This window comes from Eubalaena glacialis, chromosome 8, assembly GCF_028564815.1.
Source record: "Eubalaena glacialis isolate mEubGla1 chromosome 8, mEubGla1.1.hap2.+ XY, whole genome shotgun sequence".
Lineage (NCBI taxonomy): Eukaryota > Metazoa > Chordata > Mammalia > Artiodactyla > Balaenidae > Eubalaena > Eubalaena glacialis.
The window spans coordinates 99,010,966-99,027,558 of record NC_083723.1 but is presented as its reverse complement, the minus strand read 5'-3'; the positions used below and the strand labels follow the sequence as shown (position 1 = coordinate 99,027,558).

The following is a 16,593-nucleotide window of genomic DNA, read 5'->3' as shown; positions in this document are numbered from 1 at the left end:
CTCAGGTACACAGACCTTTAACAGGTGGTTCAGGAGGTTTCCAGAAGTCTACACCACCAGCCCGACACCATCCACTTTTTCTTATTGCAAAACCGACGAGAAACACCAGGATCCTGGTGCAATATTACTATTTAAATAAATTCTCCTTTCTTCCCATAGATTAGTCATTGTCATCAGGCTTTTTCCTTTGCCTGACTCTCCCATCCTGAATTGGCCACTCTTCCCCAGATGTCTCTCTTAGGCATAGTCAGAATGGCAGCAGATACCGGGTTCTTTTTGTCAAGATCAGCTGTGAGGTATGTTATAAGATATTGGCTATAAAAAGCATTAAAATATCAAAATTTGTAATAATTTACACTTTATAAATCAGGGAACACGTGCTGCATGCCCACTACTTGCAGGCAAACACTTTCTTGAGTGGGAGAAGAAGGAAGTATTGTGCACAGCCCTGGAAAACCAGTGGAATGTGCCTGCATTTGACTGCACTGAGAGTGTCAAAAAGAAAAGTGACAGACTGTTAGTATAGGACACACTGCTTTAAACATCTGCCTAAGCAAAATATAACGAAGAAAGCACATAGGCTGAGGATCAAAAATATGTACTATATGTGCATTATTGAAACAAATATAAGCCATTTAAAGTGCTTGTTTTTGTGGTCAGAGCTTAAACCCAGCTTCTCAGGGGCAAGAAGGACACCAAAATTTATTGAACACCAACTCTGGTCAGCCACCATGCTTACTGTTTTCAAACACATATTCAGTTTTCACAAGTAAGGCTTAATTAGCTTCATTTTTCCAACGAGAAAATTGAGAGTTTAGAAATCTAGGTAAAATTTGTCTATGTGCTATAGCTAGTAAATGACACATCTGGAATTTGAACCAATGTCTAAGAAAGCCCATGTTTGTTCCACAACATTCTGATGCTCTATTAGACTGCTTATTCCATATACTAAACAGGTTTGGGGTTAGAAGCCGTGCAGGGGATAGTCAGGTCTGTTCTCCCCATCAATATGCAGAGTCTCAGAGCCTCTCCCTTAAAGAGTTATTCTGATTGGGTTGCAGTACAAGCAAACTGGTGGGGGGTTCTATTCAGAGTCCCCAAGTAAGGATTAGTGAAACCAAATGCAGTTCTATTTCAGAACACGTTGATAGGACCCATTCTGCACTTTCAAATTCATGTGCTCTTCTTAATTATTACTTTGGTTCATCTGTTAAGTACCCATAGCCTCTATTAGTGAATTTAATTGAAAGTTGAATAAATATTTTTCATTAAGATCCTTATATATAACCAAGACTCAATCAATGCATCTTCTATCATTATATTCCTTTTTTAACCCTGTGCCTGATAACCAAGATATTTTGGGTTGCATTTTGAACAAGTCTTTGTAAAGTACAAAGGTTGACAAAGGACTTTTACCTTGCAGATTTCCAACTATGGTATAGTTTCTGTTAGAGAACATAAATCCTATTTTAGAACATGACCTCATCCTTTTAGTGAGAATGGCTCCCTAGAAAAAATATCCAATGGAAACCAAACAGAAAAGTAAAACCAAAACATTCTTTTCACCCCAAAGGCCACAGACTCTAAGTTGATAATAGGAAGCACTTTTTATGATGTCAGTGTATCCAGTGGTTTCCATTTCAGAGGGTTTATCTTATGAGAGTTTCCAATTCCATTAGAACAAGAAACAGAATTGCTTACAGAGAGAAAGAGGCAGAGGCTATTGCCACTATTGTGCAAAAAAAAAAAACCAAGAGAGAATGACACCTATAAACTTATTAATTCCTTGATTCAAAGGAAATGTAACATAACTTGCTTAAATATGAGCTTCATCAAGACTTCATTAAAGTTTGTCTAATGTAAGCAAATTCGAATTTGTATAAAATTCTCTCAGTATGAACAATTTTTCATCCATGTGCATATTTCATTGTAAAAATTTAACATAGCTCTAACCAACTATCTCAGAGAGAGATTGGTTCAAGATGGCGGAGTAGAAGGATGTATGCTCCCCCTCTATTGTAAGAGCACCGGAATCACAATTAACTGCTAAACAATCGTTGACAGGAAGACACTGGAACTCACCAAAAAAGATACCCCATATCCAAAGACAAAGGAGAAGCCGCAATGAGACAGTAGGAGGGATGCAATCACAATAAAATCAAATCCCATAACCACTGGGTGGGTGACTCACAAACTGGAGAACAATTATACCACAGAAGTCCACCTACTGGAGTGAAGGTTCTGAGCCCCATGTCAGGCTTCCGAACCTGAGGGTCCGGCAACGGGAGGAGGAATTCCCAGAGAATCAGGCTTTGAAGGCTAGCAGGATTTGATTGCAGGACTTAGACAGGACTGAGGGAAACAGAGACTGCACAAAATAGTGTGTGAATCAGGACCAAGGGGAAAGGAGCAGTGACCTCATAGGAGACTGAACCAGACCTACCTGCTAGTGTTGGAGGGTCTCCTGCAGCGGCAGAAGGTGGCTGTGGCTCACTGTGGGACAAAGACACTGGCAGCAGAAGTTCCAGGAAGTACTCATTGGCATGAGCACTCCTGGAGTCTGCCATTAGCCATACCAAAGACACAGTAGCCTCCGGTGCTGGGTCACCTCAGGCCAAACAACCAACAGGGAGGGAACTCAGCCCCACCCATCAGCAGAGAAGGGGATTAAAGTTTTACTGAGCTCTGCCCACCAGAGCAACACCCAGCTCTACCCACCAGCAGTCCCTCCCATCAGGAAACTTGCACAAGCTTCTTACATAGCCTTATCCACCAGAGGGCAGACAGCAGAAGCAAGAAGAACTACAAGTCTGCAGCCTGTGGAACGAAAACCACATTCACAGAAAGATACACAAAATGAAAAGGCAGAGGACTACATAGCAGATGAAGGAACAAGATAAAACCCCAGAAAAACAATTAAATGAAGTGGAGATAGGCAATCTTCCAGAAAAAGAATTCAGAATAATGATAGTGAGGATGATCCAGGACCTCGGAAAAAGAATAGAGGCAAAGATTGAGAAGATGCAAGAAAGGTTTAACAAAGACCTAGAAGAATTAAAGAACAAATAAACAGAGATGAACAATACAATAACTGAAATGAAAAATACACTAGACAGAATCAACAGCAGAATAACTGAAGCGGAAGAACAGATAAGTGACCTGGAAGACAGAATGGTGTAATTCACTGCCACGGAACAGAATAAGAAAAAAGAATGCAAAGAAATGAAGACAGCCTAAGAGACCTCTGGGACACCATTAAACACACCAACATTCACATTATAGGGGTCCCAGAAGGAGAAGAGAGAGAGAAAGGACACAAGAAAATATTTGAAGAGATTATAGTCAAAAACTTCCCTAACATGGGAAAGGAAATAGCCACCCAAGTCCAGGAAGCGCAGAGAGTCCCAGGCAGGAAAAACCCAAGGAGAAACATGCCGAGACACATAGTAATCAAATTGACAAAAATTAAAGACAAAGAAAAATTATTGAAAGCAATAAGGGAAAAACGACAAATAACACACATGAGAACTCCCATAAGGTTAACAGCTGATTTCTCAGCAGAAACTCTACAAGCCAGAAGGGAGTGGCATGATATACTTAAAGTGATGAAAGGGAAGAACCGACAACCAAGATTACTCTACCCTGCCAGGATCTCATTCAGATTTGATGGAGAAATCAAAAGCTTTACAGACAAGCAAAAGCTAAGAGAATTCAGCACCACCAAACCAGCTCTACAACAGATGCTAAAGGAACTTCTCTAAGTGGGAAACACACGAGAAGAAAAGGACCTACAAAAACAAACCCAAAACAATTAAGAAAATGGTCATAGGAACATACATAGCGATAATTACCTTAAACGTGAATGGATTAAATGTTCCAACCAAAAGACACAGGCTTGCTGAATGGATACAAAAACAAGACCCATATATATGCTGTCTACAAGAGACCCACTTCAGACCTAGGGACACATACAGACTGAAAGTGAGGGGATGGAAAAAGATATTCCATGCAAATGGAAATCAAAAGAAAGCTGGAGTAGCAATACTCATATCAGATAAAATAAACTTTAAAATAAAGAATGTTACAAGAGACAAGGAAGGACACTACATAATGATCAAGGGATCAATCCAAGAAGAAGATATAACAATTATAAATATATATGCACCCAATATAAGAGCACCTCAATACATAAGGCAACTGCTAACAGCTATAAAAGAGGAAATCGACAGTAACACAATAATAGTGGGGGGACTTTAACACCTCACTTACACCAATGGACAGGTCATCCAAAATGAAAATAAATAAGGAAACAGAAGCTTTAAATGACACAATAGACCAGATAGATTTAATTGATATTTATAGGACATCCCATCCAAAACCAGCAGATTACGCTTTCTTCTCAAGTGTGCACGGAACATTCTCCAGGATAGAACACATCTTGGGTCACAAATCAAGCCTCAGTAAATTTAAGAAAACTGAAATCATATCAAGCATCTTTTCTGACCACAACGCTATGAGATTAGAAATGAATCACAGGGAAAAAAACGTAAAAAACACAAACACATGGAGGCTAAACAATACGTTACTAAAAAACCAAGAGATCACTGAAGAAATCAAAGAGGAAATCAAAAAATACCTCGAGACAAATGACAATGAAAACACGATGATCCAAAACCTATGGGATGCAGCAAAAGCTGTTCTAAGAGGGAAGTTTATAGCTATACAGACCTACCTCAAGAAACAAGAAAAATCTCAAATAAACAATCTAACCTTACACCTAAAGGAACTAGAGAAAGAAGAACAAACAAAACCCAAAGTTAGTAGAAGGAAAGAAATCATAAAGATCAGAGCAGAAATAAATGAAATAGAAACAAAGAAAACAAGAGCAAAAGTCACTAAAACTAAAAGCTGGTTCTTTGAGAAGATAAACAAAATTGATAAACCGTTAGCCAGACTCATCAAGAAAAAGAGGGAGAGGACTAAAATCAATGATATTAGAAATGAAAAAGGAGAAGTTACAATGGACACCGCAGAAATACAAACCATCCTAAGAGACTACTACAAGCAACTCTATGCCAATAAAAGGGACAACCGGGAAGAAATGGACAAATTCTTAGACAGGTATAACCTTCCAAACCTGAACCAGGAAGAAATAGAAAATATGAACAGAGCAATCACAAGTAATGAAATTGAAACTGGGATTAAAAATCTTCCAACAAACAAAAGCCCAGGTCCAGATGGCTTCACAGGTGAATTCTATCAAACATTTAGAGAAGAACTAACACCCAACCTTCTCAAACTCTTCCAAAAAATTGCAGAGGAAGGAACACTCCCAAACTCATTCAATGAGGCCACCATCACCCTGATACCAAAACCAGACAAAGATACTACAAAAAAAGGAAATTAGAGACCAATATCACTGATGAATATAGACGCAAAAATCCTCAACAGAATACTAGTAAACAGAATCCAACAACACATTAAAAGGATCATACACCATGATCAAGTGGGAGTTATCCCAGGGATGCAAGGATTCTTTAATATACGCAAATCAATCAATGTGATACACCATATTAACAAATTGAAGAATAATAACCATATGACCATCTCAATAGATGCAGAAAAAGCTTTTGACAAAATTCAACACCCATTTACGATAAAAACTCTCCAGAAAGTGGGCATAGAGGGAAACTACCTCAACATAATAAAGGCCATATATGAAAAACCCACAGCAAACATCATTCCCAATGGTGAAAAACTGAAAGCATTTCCTCTAAGATCAGCAACAAGACAAGGATGTCCACTCTCACCACTATTACTCAACATAGTATTGTAAGTCCTAGCCATGGCAATCAGAGAAGAAAAAGAAATAAAAGGAATACAAATTGGAAAAGAAGACGTAAAACTGTCACTGTTTGCAGATGACATGATACTATACATAGAGAATCCTCAAGATGCCACCAGAAAACTACTAGAGCTAATCAATGAATCTGGTAAAGTTTCAGGATACAAAATTAATGCACAGAAATCTCTTGCATTCCTAGACACTAACAACGAAAGATCAGAAAGAGAAATTAAGAAAACAATCCCATTCACCATTGCAACAAAAAGAATAAAATACCTAGGAATAAACCTACCTAAGGAGGTAAAAGACCTGTACTCAGAAAACCGTAAGACATTGATGAAAGAAATCAAAGATGACACAAACAGATGGAGAGATATACCATGTTCTTTGACTGGAAGAACCAACATTTTGAAAATGACTATACTACCCAAAGCAACCTACAGATTCAATGCAATTCCCATCAAATTACCAATGGCATTTCTTACAGAACTAGAACAAAAAATCTTAAAATTTGTATGGAGACACAAAGGACCCCAAATAGCCAAAGCAATCTTGAGGGAAGAAAACGGAGCTGGAGGAATTAGACTCCCTGACTTCAGACTATACTACAAAGCTACAGTAATCAAGACAATATGGTACTGGCACAAAAACAGAAATATAGATCAATGGAACAGGATAGAAAGCCCAGAGATAAATCCACGCACCTATGGTCAACTAATCTATGACAAAGGAGGCAAGGATATACAATGGAAAAAAGACAGTCTCTTCAATAAGGGGTGCTGGGAAAACTGGACAGCTTCATTTAAAAGAATGAAATTAGAACATTCCCTAACACCATACACAAAAATAAACTCAAAATGCATTAAAGACCTAAATGTAAGACCGGACACCATAAAACTCTTAGAGGAAAACACAGGAAGAACACTCTTTTACATAAATCAAGCAAGATCTTTTTGACCCACCTCCTAGAGTAATGGAAATAAAAACAAAAATAAACAAATGGGACCTAATGAAACTTAAAAGCTTTTGCACAGCAAAGGAAACCATAAACAAGACGAAAAGAGAACCCTCAGAATGGGAGAAAATATTTGCAAACGAATCAACGGACAAAGGATTGATCTCCAAAATATATAAACAGCTCATGCAGCTCAATATTAAAAAAACAACCAACCCAATCAAAAAATGAGCAGAAAACCTAAATAGATATTTCTCCAAAGAAGACATACAGATAGCCAAGAGGCACATGAAAAGCTGCTCAACATCACTAATTATTAGAGAAATGCAAATCAGAACCACAATGAGGTATCACCTCACACCAGTCAGAATGGCCATCAACAAAAAATTGACAAACAGTAAATAATGGAGAGGGTGTGGAGAAAAGGAAACTCTCATACACTGTTGATGGGAATGCAAGTTGATACAGCCACTATGGAGAACAGTATGGAGGTTCCTTAAAAAATTAAAAATAGAATTACCATATGACCTAGCAATCCCACTACTGGGCATATACCCAGAGAAAACCATAATTCAAAAAGTCACATGCACCCCAATGTTCATCGCAGCACTATTTACAATAGCCAGGACATGGAAGCAACTTAAGTGTCCATCGACAGATGAATGGATAAAGAAGATGTGGTACATATATACAATGGAATATTACTCAGCCATAAAAAGGAATGAAATTCGGTCATTTGTAGAGACGTGGATGGACCTAGAGACTGTCATACAGAGTGAAGTAAGTCAGAAAGAGAAAAACAAATATCGTATATTAACACATATATGTGGAATCTAAAAAAATGGTACAGATGAACCGGTTTTCAAGGCAGAAATAGCGACACATGTGTAGAGAACAAACGTATGGACACCAAGTGGGGAAAGCGGGGTGGGGGGCTGGTGGTGGGATGAATTGGGAGATTGGTATTGACATATATATATACTAATATGTATAAAATAGATAACTAATAAGAAAAACATCAAAAAATAAAATATATGCAAGTAGATTAATAAAAACAAACAAAAAAACTATCTCAGAGAAATCCACAAGCATTAAATGCTCATCATTTAATGAGCAAACAATTCTAGGAAAATCATATACCTGTTAGTAGGCTGACAACATCTCCTGAGAGCCTCCTATACATAGACCTCTGTGTTTAGATGCCATCAGCACTATTTTAGAATATTTACATCCAAATCTGGTTAAAATATAAAAACATGTAAAAGGAAAGCCTCAATTTTTGGCAGAATCTGTTAAAAAAATGGAAATTGCTTGAGACAAAGAGGGGTTAACTGATGGTGACAGAGAAGCCAAGAGGGATGCGAAGTATTTAGCAAGGCATATAGGTTAGGAGAGGATTTTTTGTTTTGTAATTTATGGTAGATACTTGAGGATGTTTATTTAGAGGAGAAGAATCCCAAAGAGACAAATGAGCTAAAGAGAAGAAGAGAGATGTATAATAACTGATGAAGCAAATTCAATGTAGCAAAATGCAAGATCGTTACACTAGGCAAAGGTGCAAGAAATGGTACAGGAAGGACTTCGAGGAATATTGGTACAGGGAAAAGACGGAGTGGAGGACCTGAGAGTTCAGTGAAGGGAAAAAGAGAGAGGGGAGGAGTTCCTCTCATCTCCCGGCCTCTGCTTTAAAGAGGACTGTCTCTGACCCTTAAACTCATGATTCATTTATTTATTCATTCATTGACTAGATATTTTTTCAGTGCTCATTAGATGTCAGATACTGTTTTGGCACCGGGGATGTAGCAATAAACCAGTCAAATAAAGTCCTTGCTGTTAAGGTGCTTATATTCTATGTAGGGAGACAGAGAGTAAACAAATAGATAAATATTTATTCAGGGTCAAAAATCTTAACCTCTTTCCCCTACTCTACAGCCAACTCATCTCTCCACATCCTCAGCTATAACATGCGGATAGTGCTAGCATCGTAAACTTAAAAAAAAAAATTCAGCCCAAACTGAAGACCTTGCTTAGAGATGAGCAGGCCTCACTCTGAGTGACATATCATCCTACCTAGGTTTTCTCTTGGTTCTAAAGGCTCATTTTACTGTGAAAAGGCAATAGTTTAGAGGCTGGAGAACAGGGAGAGAAACTCAATGTACCTTTCATCTCAGACTCTCCTTACCCAAGTACTTACGTTCATTGCAGCAATAACTCATTGCTCACCTACTTTGGGAAGGCCAAATGTTAGGGTCTATAGAAACTACAGAGATGGGTAAATCCTCAAAGAGATTAAATAATAATTATCAATATAGTTAAAACTAACTGAGCACTTCCTACCCGCCAGACACTTCAAGTGCTTCACATGATTTCTCTCATTTAAGCTTCATGGTAGCCTTGTAAGATGATAATATATGCATTTTCAGGTGAGGAAACAAAATCCTGAAGAGGTCAAGAAATGTTCCCAAGGTAGCAAGGTAACAAGTGCTATTAATTTTACTTGAGAGCTCACGTGCTGAACCATTCTGCCTCCCCAATTTTATTAGTTTCCCAGGGCTGCCATTACAGAGTACCACACACTGAGTGGTTTAAAGCAACAGAAATGTATTGTCTCACAATTCTGGAGGCTAGAAGCCAGAAATCAAGGTGTCAGCAGTGCCATGCTACCCCTGAAACCTGTAGAGGAATCCTTCCTGGCCTCTTCTGAGCGTCTGGTGGTTTGCTGGCAAGCTTTGGGATTCCTTGGCTTGCAGCCGCACCACTCCCATCTCTAAAACAGCATCTCAACTGGTCTGTCTGCCTTCAATTCAATCCCCTCCAGTCCATTCTGCAATGTGCATTCTGGAGTGTTCTCTCTATTCGTGCCACATTTTGCTTTTCATTCTTTGGGGGTTCCCTGTTGCCTTCAGGACAGAAACTACACTCCTTATCATGCCCACATTTCCGACATCTAGATCCTGCTGAACTCTCTACTTCATCTATTTGCCTTCTTGCTCTGCTTTCCTCAACACATTACACACACACACACACACACACACACACACACACACACACGCTCGTTAATTTCTTCTTTGCGAATGCGGTGTTTTCTGCTTGTAATACTGTTTTCTTTCTCTACCCTTTCTAGTTCCTTCTCGTCTTTCAAAATGTTGTCTTAAAGTTATGGATTCCCTAACATTCTATTTATTTACTTGTCTGTCTCACAGTGCTGTATATTTCTGTATCACCAGTACCTGACACAGTGTCTGGCAAGTATAAATTGTTCAACAAATATTTACTAAATAAATGAAGAAAATGAATGAATGAATGAAAGGGATGAGAAGGAGAAAAGGTAAAGATGAAGGAAGGGGTTTTAGTTACAAATATTTCATTTAAAGAAAGTGATGCTATTTCCCAAGAGTAGGAACATATTTAGAAGCTCTCTGTGGATTTTAGAAAGCAAAATTAGCACAACTACTGGATCAGACACTAGATCACCCTGCCCTACCCCTCCAAAGGGCATTACTCATGGCATTGTTGTGATCATAAAGCTATGGACACTTTTCACCACCGTGCCCACCAGAGACCTGGACACTCCTATGCACATTACAGATTGAAAGGAGGGTCCACCCCGCTTTTACCTGGCAGCACTGCACCCACCGAGGCCCTGGCTCCCCCATGGCCACCCAGAGAGTCCATGCAACACTACTTAGAGGTAGCATGGGACCAATTCTAACCAATGAAAAACGGAAGAAAGAGAAAGCCAGGAGAGAGATAAATTGCTTGTCCTTCTTGCCCTTTTCCCCCGGTGCCTGTTCTGAGATGCAGTAGTTTAATACAGCCTCTCTGGAAATGTCTCCCAATAATTCACCCATTTGTGTTCGCTCTCCTTCTTTCTTTATTTCCCCCTCTCTCATATTCCTGGGATTGCACCAACCAATAAAATGTCATCATCTAAGTGTTTACCATAGGTTCTGTTTCTGGAAAACCTAGGCTAAACAAGTAATTTTTAGAATTTTCAAATGTTAAATATATTATGCATTAGAAACAGAAACATTAAATAAAAAGAATTTGTAGTGAAAACATTCACTTATCTGCATTGGTGTATGGTTGGACACTGGGAGAGTAGTTGTAGGGAACTGTCACTGAAAATAGTCAAGAAGAAATGGAAAACAAAGAGTCAAACAACAAAGAAATAGTCTCCTTGTGGAACATCAACAAGAGATAATCAGAAACACATGGCTATGGTGAGTACAAATATACTCCCCAAAGAGCTAAGTTTCCATTAAAGAAGGATTTATCAAGGAAATTTTCTTCCATCGTGTCTGTTTATAATTTAATGTGCTTCCTATGTTATGGAATATTGAAATGTTAGATTCTAGGAAAATAAATAAATCTATTGTGTGACTTACTTCAGTGAAGATAACTGAAATTGTCTTCAGTTTATATATTAAGTTGAAGTAATTTTAAGACACAGCACAAGCAGCTAATACTGGGAGAAAACCCAGAAGAAATGACAAAAGTACTTCTGCTTAGCAAGGGTCTTTGTAAAGCTCAAATGGAAAAAAGAATTAAAATTTGGCCAGAGGAGGGAGAGCACTTCTTCACTATGGAAAGTTGGCATATACCATACCATGATCTCAATCTGTGCTGAAAACAGTTTTAGACATTGAACCAGATCCCAATTACAAAGGTGTAAAGAGCACAGTCACTTACCTTTAAATATTTGCTACTATAGAACACTCTCGTTACTTGGCTGGTAAAGCACAAAAGGTCCTCTCTTAGAAACAACTACAACCAAAACAACTGGGAAATACTTATTGCTTATTCATGAAAGTATGAAAACTATGATTCGAGAAATACTCTATGAGTATACTTCGGTTTCAGAATGTTTAGCCCTGCAGACACTACAGCATTCACTGAAATCGTTTTTCAAATGTCCTCAAGTGGATTCGTTAAGATTTTTTTTCCTTTTTTAGATTTATAAACTCAGACCCAACTTACACTTCCTGAAGGGGCAATTAAAGTTGAAATGTACTGCTTTTTAAGCATTTTCTTATTTCCTAGTGTTTCTTTAGGTTTGAATATCTGAAGAGGATCATAGTTTTTCCCAGAGAACAGCACATACATGTACACACATTTTTTTGCATAAAATGCTTGGGTTTGGTAGACATCTTATACATCCAAATACTTTCTGGAATCCATGAACCTTAGGTCAAAACCAGCTGTTTTAGGTAACTTTAAAAATCACCTAAAGATGGATGGATACAAGTAAGGGAAAGCGCTAGTAAAATGAATATTTTGGTTTGCCAATAAAAGTAATAACAAAACCCAAAATTTATAGATAGAAACAATGCATCTTCTATAAAATGCCTAAAAAGCTATATTTTAGGTCTTGAGGAAAATCTAGGTAGCATCTTATCAGTTATCTTTTTAATGAACTTCTTAAGTAGCTGTTTTTGAGAAGGATCTATGTATGTACTCCAAACACATTTCTTTCTTCACTTTAGCTGTCTGAAAGAATATTTAATCTTCAGAAAGGAATTATTATTTGATTCTTTTCTGGAACATATATCACAAGGAGAACTAATTTATATTGGATTTTAACTAACTTCCACATGATACTTTCTGTCTAATAAAAACTGGCTCTAAACCAAAGGCTGGCCCAAGTTAAGTTGAAAATAGAGGTACATGGCAAATGTTTGGAAATTCAGTTTTCATATCCACCGAGCTTCTGAACTATAATTGTGACTTCAGAATCTTGCTTACAGTTAAAATATTTAAGACTGTGGAAAAAAATCATCATGTGTTAGGCATTTTTTGTGAAGAACATTCTAGAGTGAATGTTTTACACGAGCAGCCAATAAGTTTCAGATGGTTTATAAGTGGCAGGAGGTCCAAAGCTGAAATGGAATTTTCTGTGACAGCCTACAAATAACAGTTAACATATGCCTAAGTTACAGGCAAAAACAGGAGTCACCGTAAAGTCAGGTAGTGAGTAAGAAAGGCCGTAAGTTAATGAATAAAAACCTTTTTGTCCAAAGTTCTTAGCAAAAATTTTAGATACTTAAAGAGCAAAACCGTCTCAAATATTTTTAAAGAAATTATACTTATTGGAAACAAACAAGAAGTGACTTTTAAAGTCATAGTTTACACCCATCATAAATTTGATGTATTAAAAATGTAGATAAGAGTTAAGTTAATGCTGGTATAAATTAACAAAAAATATAAATTCTTCAATTAATTTAATATTTGATTCACACTTGCCGTTGAAGTTTCATCTCGATGTGTTTCTAGGGATATTATCTGCTTTTTTGTCCTATTTCTTGGTCAAGATATTTCTTGACATTGTTGATAAAATAAGTCACTCAATCACTCAAAAGTCTTCACATTTTCTTTGTTCAAACCTGATATTATCTCGTATTTCAGTAAGTTCTTACAGCTGTGGTTTCACAAATTGTTATCAGAGCTTTGAATTTACTTTTATCTAGAGCATCTTCCCTGCAGTAGGAACCAGATGGATGTACCATGTATGTCATAATGTGGTCTGCCTAAACATCTTTGAGTGTCATCATACCTATCTTACCTAGCTCAAAGGGTTATGAGTCTGAAATGAAATACATAAAAGAATTTTTAAAACAAGATGGTGTGGTGTTAGCAATAATGGTAGCAGTAAGTGTTGGTATTCAACAAGAAATTCTGCTCCAAACACTAACCATGATCATAGGACCTACCTAAATCTACTGTAGATATAAGATAGTACTTACAGATTCCTAAATTATCTTGCTATACTATCGCTGTAGCATAGAAATCAGTGGTTTTGCTATCATGAATATCTGTGTGTGTTTTTCTGTTTCTTTTCTAGACTGGATTATTTTAAAGGTCTTCATTTCACTAACAGGCATGAACAGAGTGGTATATTAAAATAGAAATTCTGTGTATTTACACGTGTTTTGTGTTTTTCCAACATTTGACAAGTAAGATTAGTAAAGTTAATTAGAATAGTATAAGTATAGAATAATCTGTATTTTTCTAATTCTATAAGCAATAAAATGCAGTGTCAATTCTTTTGAAGAAGCCTATTATACTACTTTTTAAATGCTTCAAAAAAATAAATATATTGCTTTAGAAATGTGACAAATAGACTTAACCCATTATAAAATGTAATTTTGCAGTAACTTCAAGTCTGGAATGGTCTGACCACTCATACTGACTGCCTTGAGGAAAGAGACACTCAACGTTTACCAAATTTTATGAATATTTGATTTTTGTTCCTGAACTGTAAATCTTCAGATCTCTCAGAATCCCAGTATTTTAGAAAGAATTCACATCATTCCCATCTCCTCCAAATTGTCTATTTCATTTAGCTGAAATGAAGTGAAATTCTGAGAGATAAAATAATGACCAGGACTCTCTGGAAGTAAATGTAAGAAGTTTAAGCTAACATGTGTTTCACTGTCATAAGGTCACTGTCTGGACTGTGTATACTCTGGATCCTTTTCAGACCTCATGGAAGTTAATTTTAGTCTGACAGAAGGGACAGAGAGAGGCAGACTGCTATCTTTGCAGAAAATGTCAAGGTTAAGCTTATGACCGCCTTACCTTTCTGACTTCCTGTGCCTTATCGGAGAGAAGTAAGCACTGCTTGTCCAGGGAGAATCCTTCCTGGCATCTGCTTGCCTGGGTTTCGGTGGGTGTGTTTGGGGCAGCCTCAGGGACAGCCGCTGTGAGCTTCCTTGCCCCCCGGAATGTCAGGGTCTGGTAGAAGAGACAGATTGCCACCACCAAGCCCACCAAGAAGGGCCGGGGGCAAAATCGCCGACGACAAAGGAACACTGGACGACAGACCATGACCAGTTCAGCTTCACTTGGCCCCTGTCCACGTTGCCGGAAAAGTCATAGCAGCTATTTTTTGTCAGCATGAAAAACACAAATCTGTCTTCTTTTTCCACAACTTAAATCAAATCAAGATAGCTCCATCCCCACTTAAGAACTTTCCGAAGTATCCTGCCAAAGAATCATCGGTCCCAAAAGTCTGAGGCGGTTAATAAGAGCCCTTCCATGGATGACAGTAAAAAGTGGTTGGCCTCGGTTAAAAAAAGACATCAAAATAATAATAGTTGTAACTAATAACCTGAGCGTACCCCAGGCTGTCAAACTGTTGCTTCCGGTAATGCCTTATTTTTCACAACATCCTTAAGCTCACAGTAAAAGCTTCACAGGAAAAGAGAAACAACACCAAAGTAAATCTGGAGTCTAAAAACAGCACCGGAGGACGCAATAGGTTTAAACCAAAGTGCCTGTTGCACAGCTGGAGGCGGGCCAGCTTGCCTTAACAGTTCCTCATTTTTCCTCCGGTTTTAAAGCTGTCCTGCTTTCAGCCTTTCATGTTTCTTAACTGCTTCCCTTCATTCCGTTTTAAACTGCCACTTTCCTGTAAGCCTTCACGGCTTTTAACAGAAAAAGGGAATACAGGGTCTGAAGGGACATGGTTACCATCCGCAGGATTTGGCTTGTATTTGTTCCATTCCGTTTCAAGTACAAAGTTCTACGTACTTACTCAGTTTTCATCCTTTTAGCCAGAAAAAAAAAGTTTCCATGATCCCCTAATGGATTGCTGATCAAAACCACTCGGAAGGAAACACCCAGTCGTATGACTCCAATTCATTTCCCACCCACGGACACACTCACGCAGGCACACGGAGCCACACGCGCGCGCCGGCCGCACTCGCGGAGGGGAGCGGGGAGCAGAGCGCCGGGCGCCGGGCGCGGGGCCCTCGGGCAGCGCAGCCACTGTCCGGCGAGGGGGCGGGGCTAAGGCCCGGGCTCTTCGGTCCTCGGGGGCGGCCGGAGCGCGCTGTTAGCCCAGGATCAGAAAGGGTGGGCTTCCCCAGACTGGAAACAACATTTCTCATTTCCCCTGAAATGTGGCTGTCCACCCAGAGCTGCAGAATTTTAAATACATATTTGATATTTGACCCCTTCTGTATTTTTTTTTTTTTTTTCTAATACAGCATTGGAAAAACAAATAGCCCTTCATCAGTTGATGCCAAAGGTCGAGGGGGAGACTAAAGCAGGCTCGGTGAGGGAATTGGGAGGATCTTCACTCGAAGGAATTACGGTCACTCTTATGGGGATAAGAACATGAAAGTCTGTTGTATGCACTGATTCCACTGCAAATGATCTTTTTCTGCTCAGTACCTAACTCATATCCCATTATTGCTCCTTTCCTGGACGAGGCCTGAGTCTTTCAAAGGCTAATTGCCTGACACTTCACTCCCATAATGAGTGGACTGTAGCAGACGTTGGTATAACTTTTGGCCATCAGAAAGGGGTACGCGGCACGCTTTGTCCACTCAATCTAATGCTATACAGACTGCCACAAGGAAGCCCTAACAGGGCAAGTCTGCAAACTCCATCCACTTTTGCTGAGTCAGCTGAGGGAATGCCATGGAGAAAGGCAATCTGTCCAGTGCATGTTGCTCACCTCTCCTAGCCTTTGCTTTGCGCTCTCTGGACACCCAGGACTGGCTTAGGCTCATAGCAGATATTCTTCCAAGGCTCTTCTAAATAGGTTTTGTGACCTGTTTCTGACCCAAACTCGTTCTTGTGGGCTGAGGTTCTCCTGTGAGGCCACACCTCTAAAGTGATCCCATCCGTTAGGCACGCTCCTGTCAGTCACTTGTATTTTGTGAGACGGAGCGCCCCCTAGGGGTGTCTCGCTATTATAGATCCAGAGACAAAAGGTCATCTACGCTTCTCGCTTGTAAGAAACTACTTTAACACCTTAACAGATTAATTAAAGCTTTAGAGAATA

General features: G+C 38.8%; 1 protein-coding gene across 2 annotated transcripts in view; it reads right to left on the bottom strand.

The window, feature by feature from the left end:
- Positions 1–15,315, bottom strand: part of CPED1 (cadherin like and PC-esterase domain containing 1) — a 295,598-nt gene extending 280,283 nt beyond the window's left edge. For both annotated transcript variants that reach the window (XM_061197986.1, XM_061197987.1), the window contains exon 1: positions 14,379–15,315. In XM_061197986.1, coding sequence (XP_061053969.1) covers positions 14,379–14,627 — 249 coding nt within the window. In that variant the 5' untranslated portion in view covers positions 14,628–15,315. The remainder of the gene's footprint in view (positions 1–14,378) is intronic.
- Positions 15,316–16,593: the final 1,278 nt, after the last annotated feature.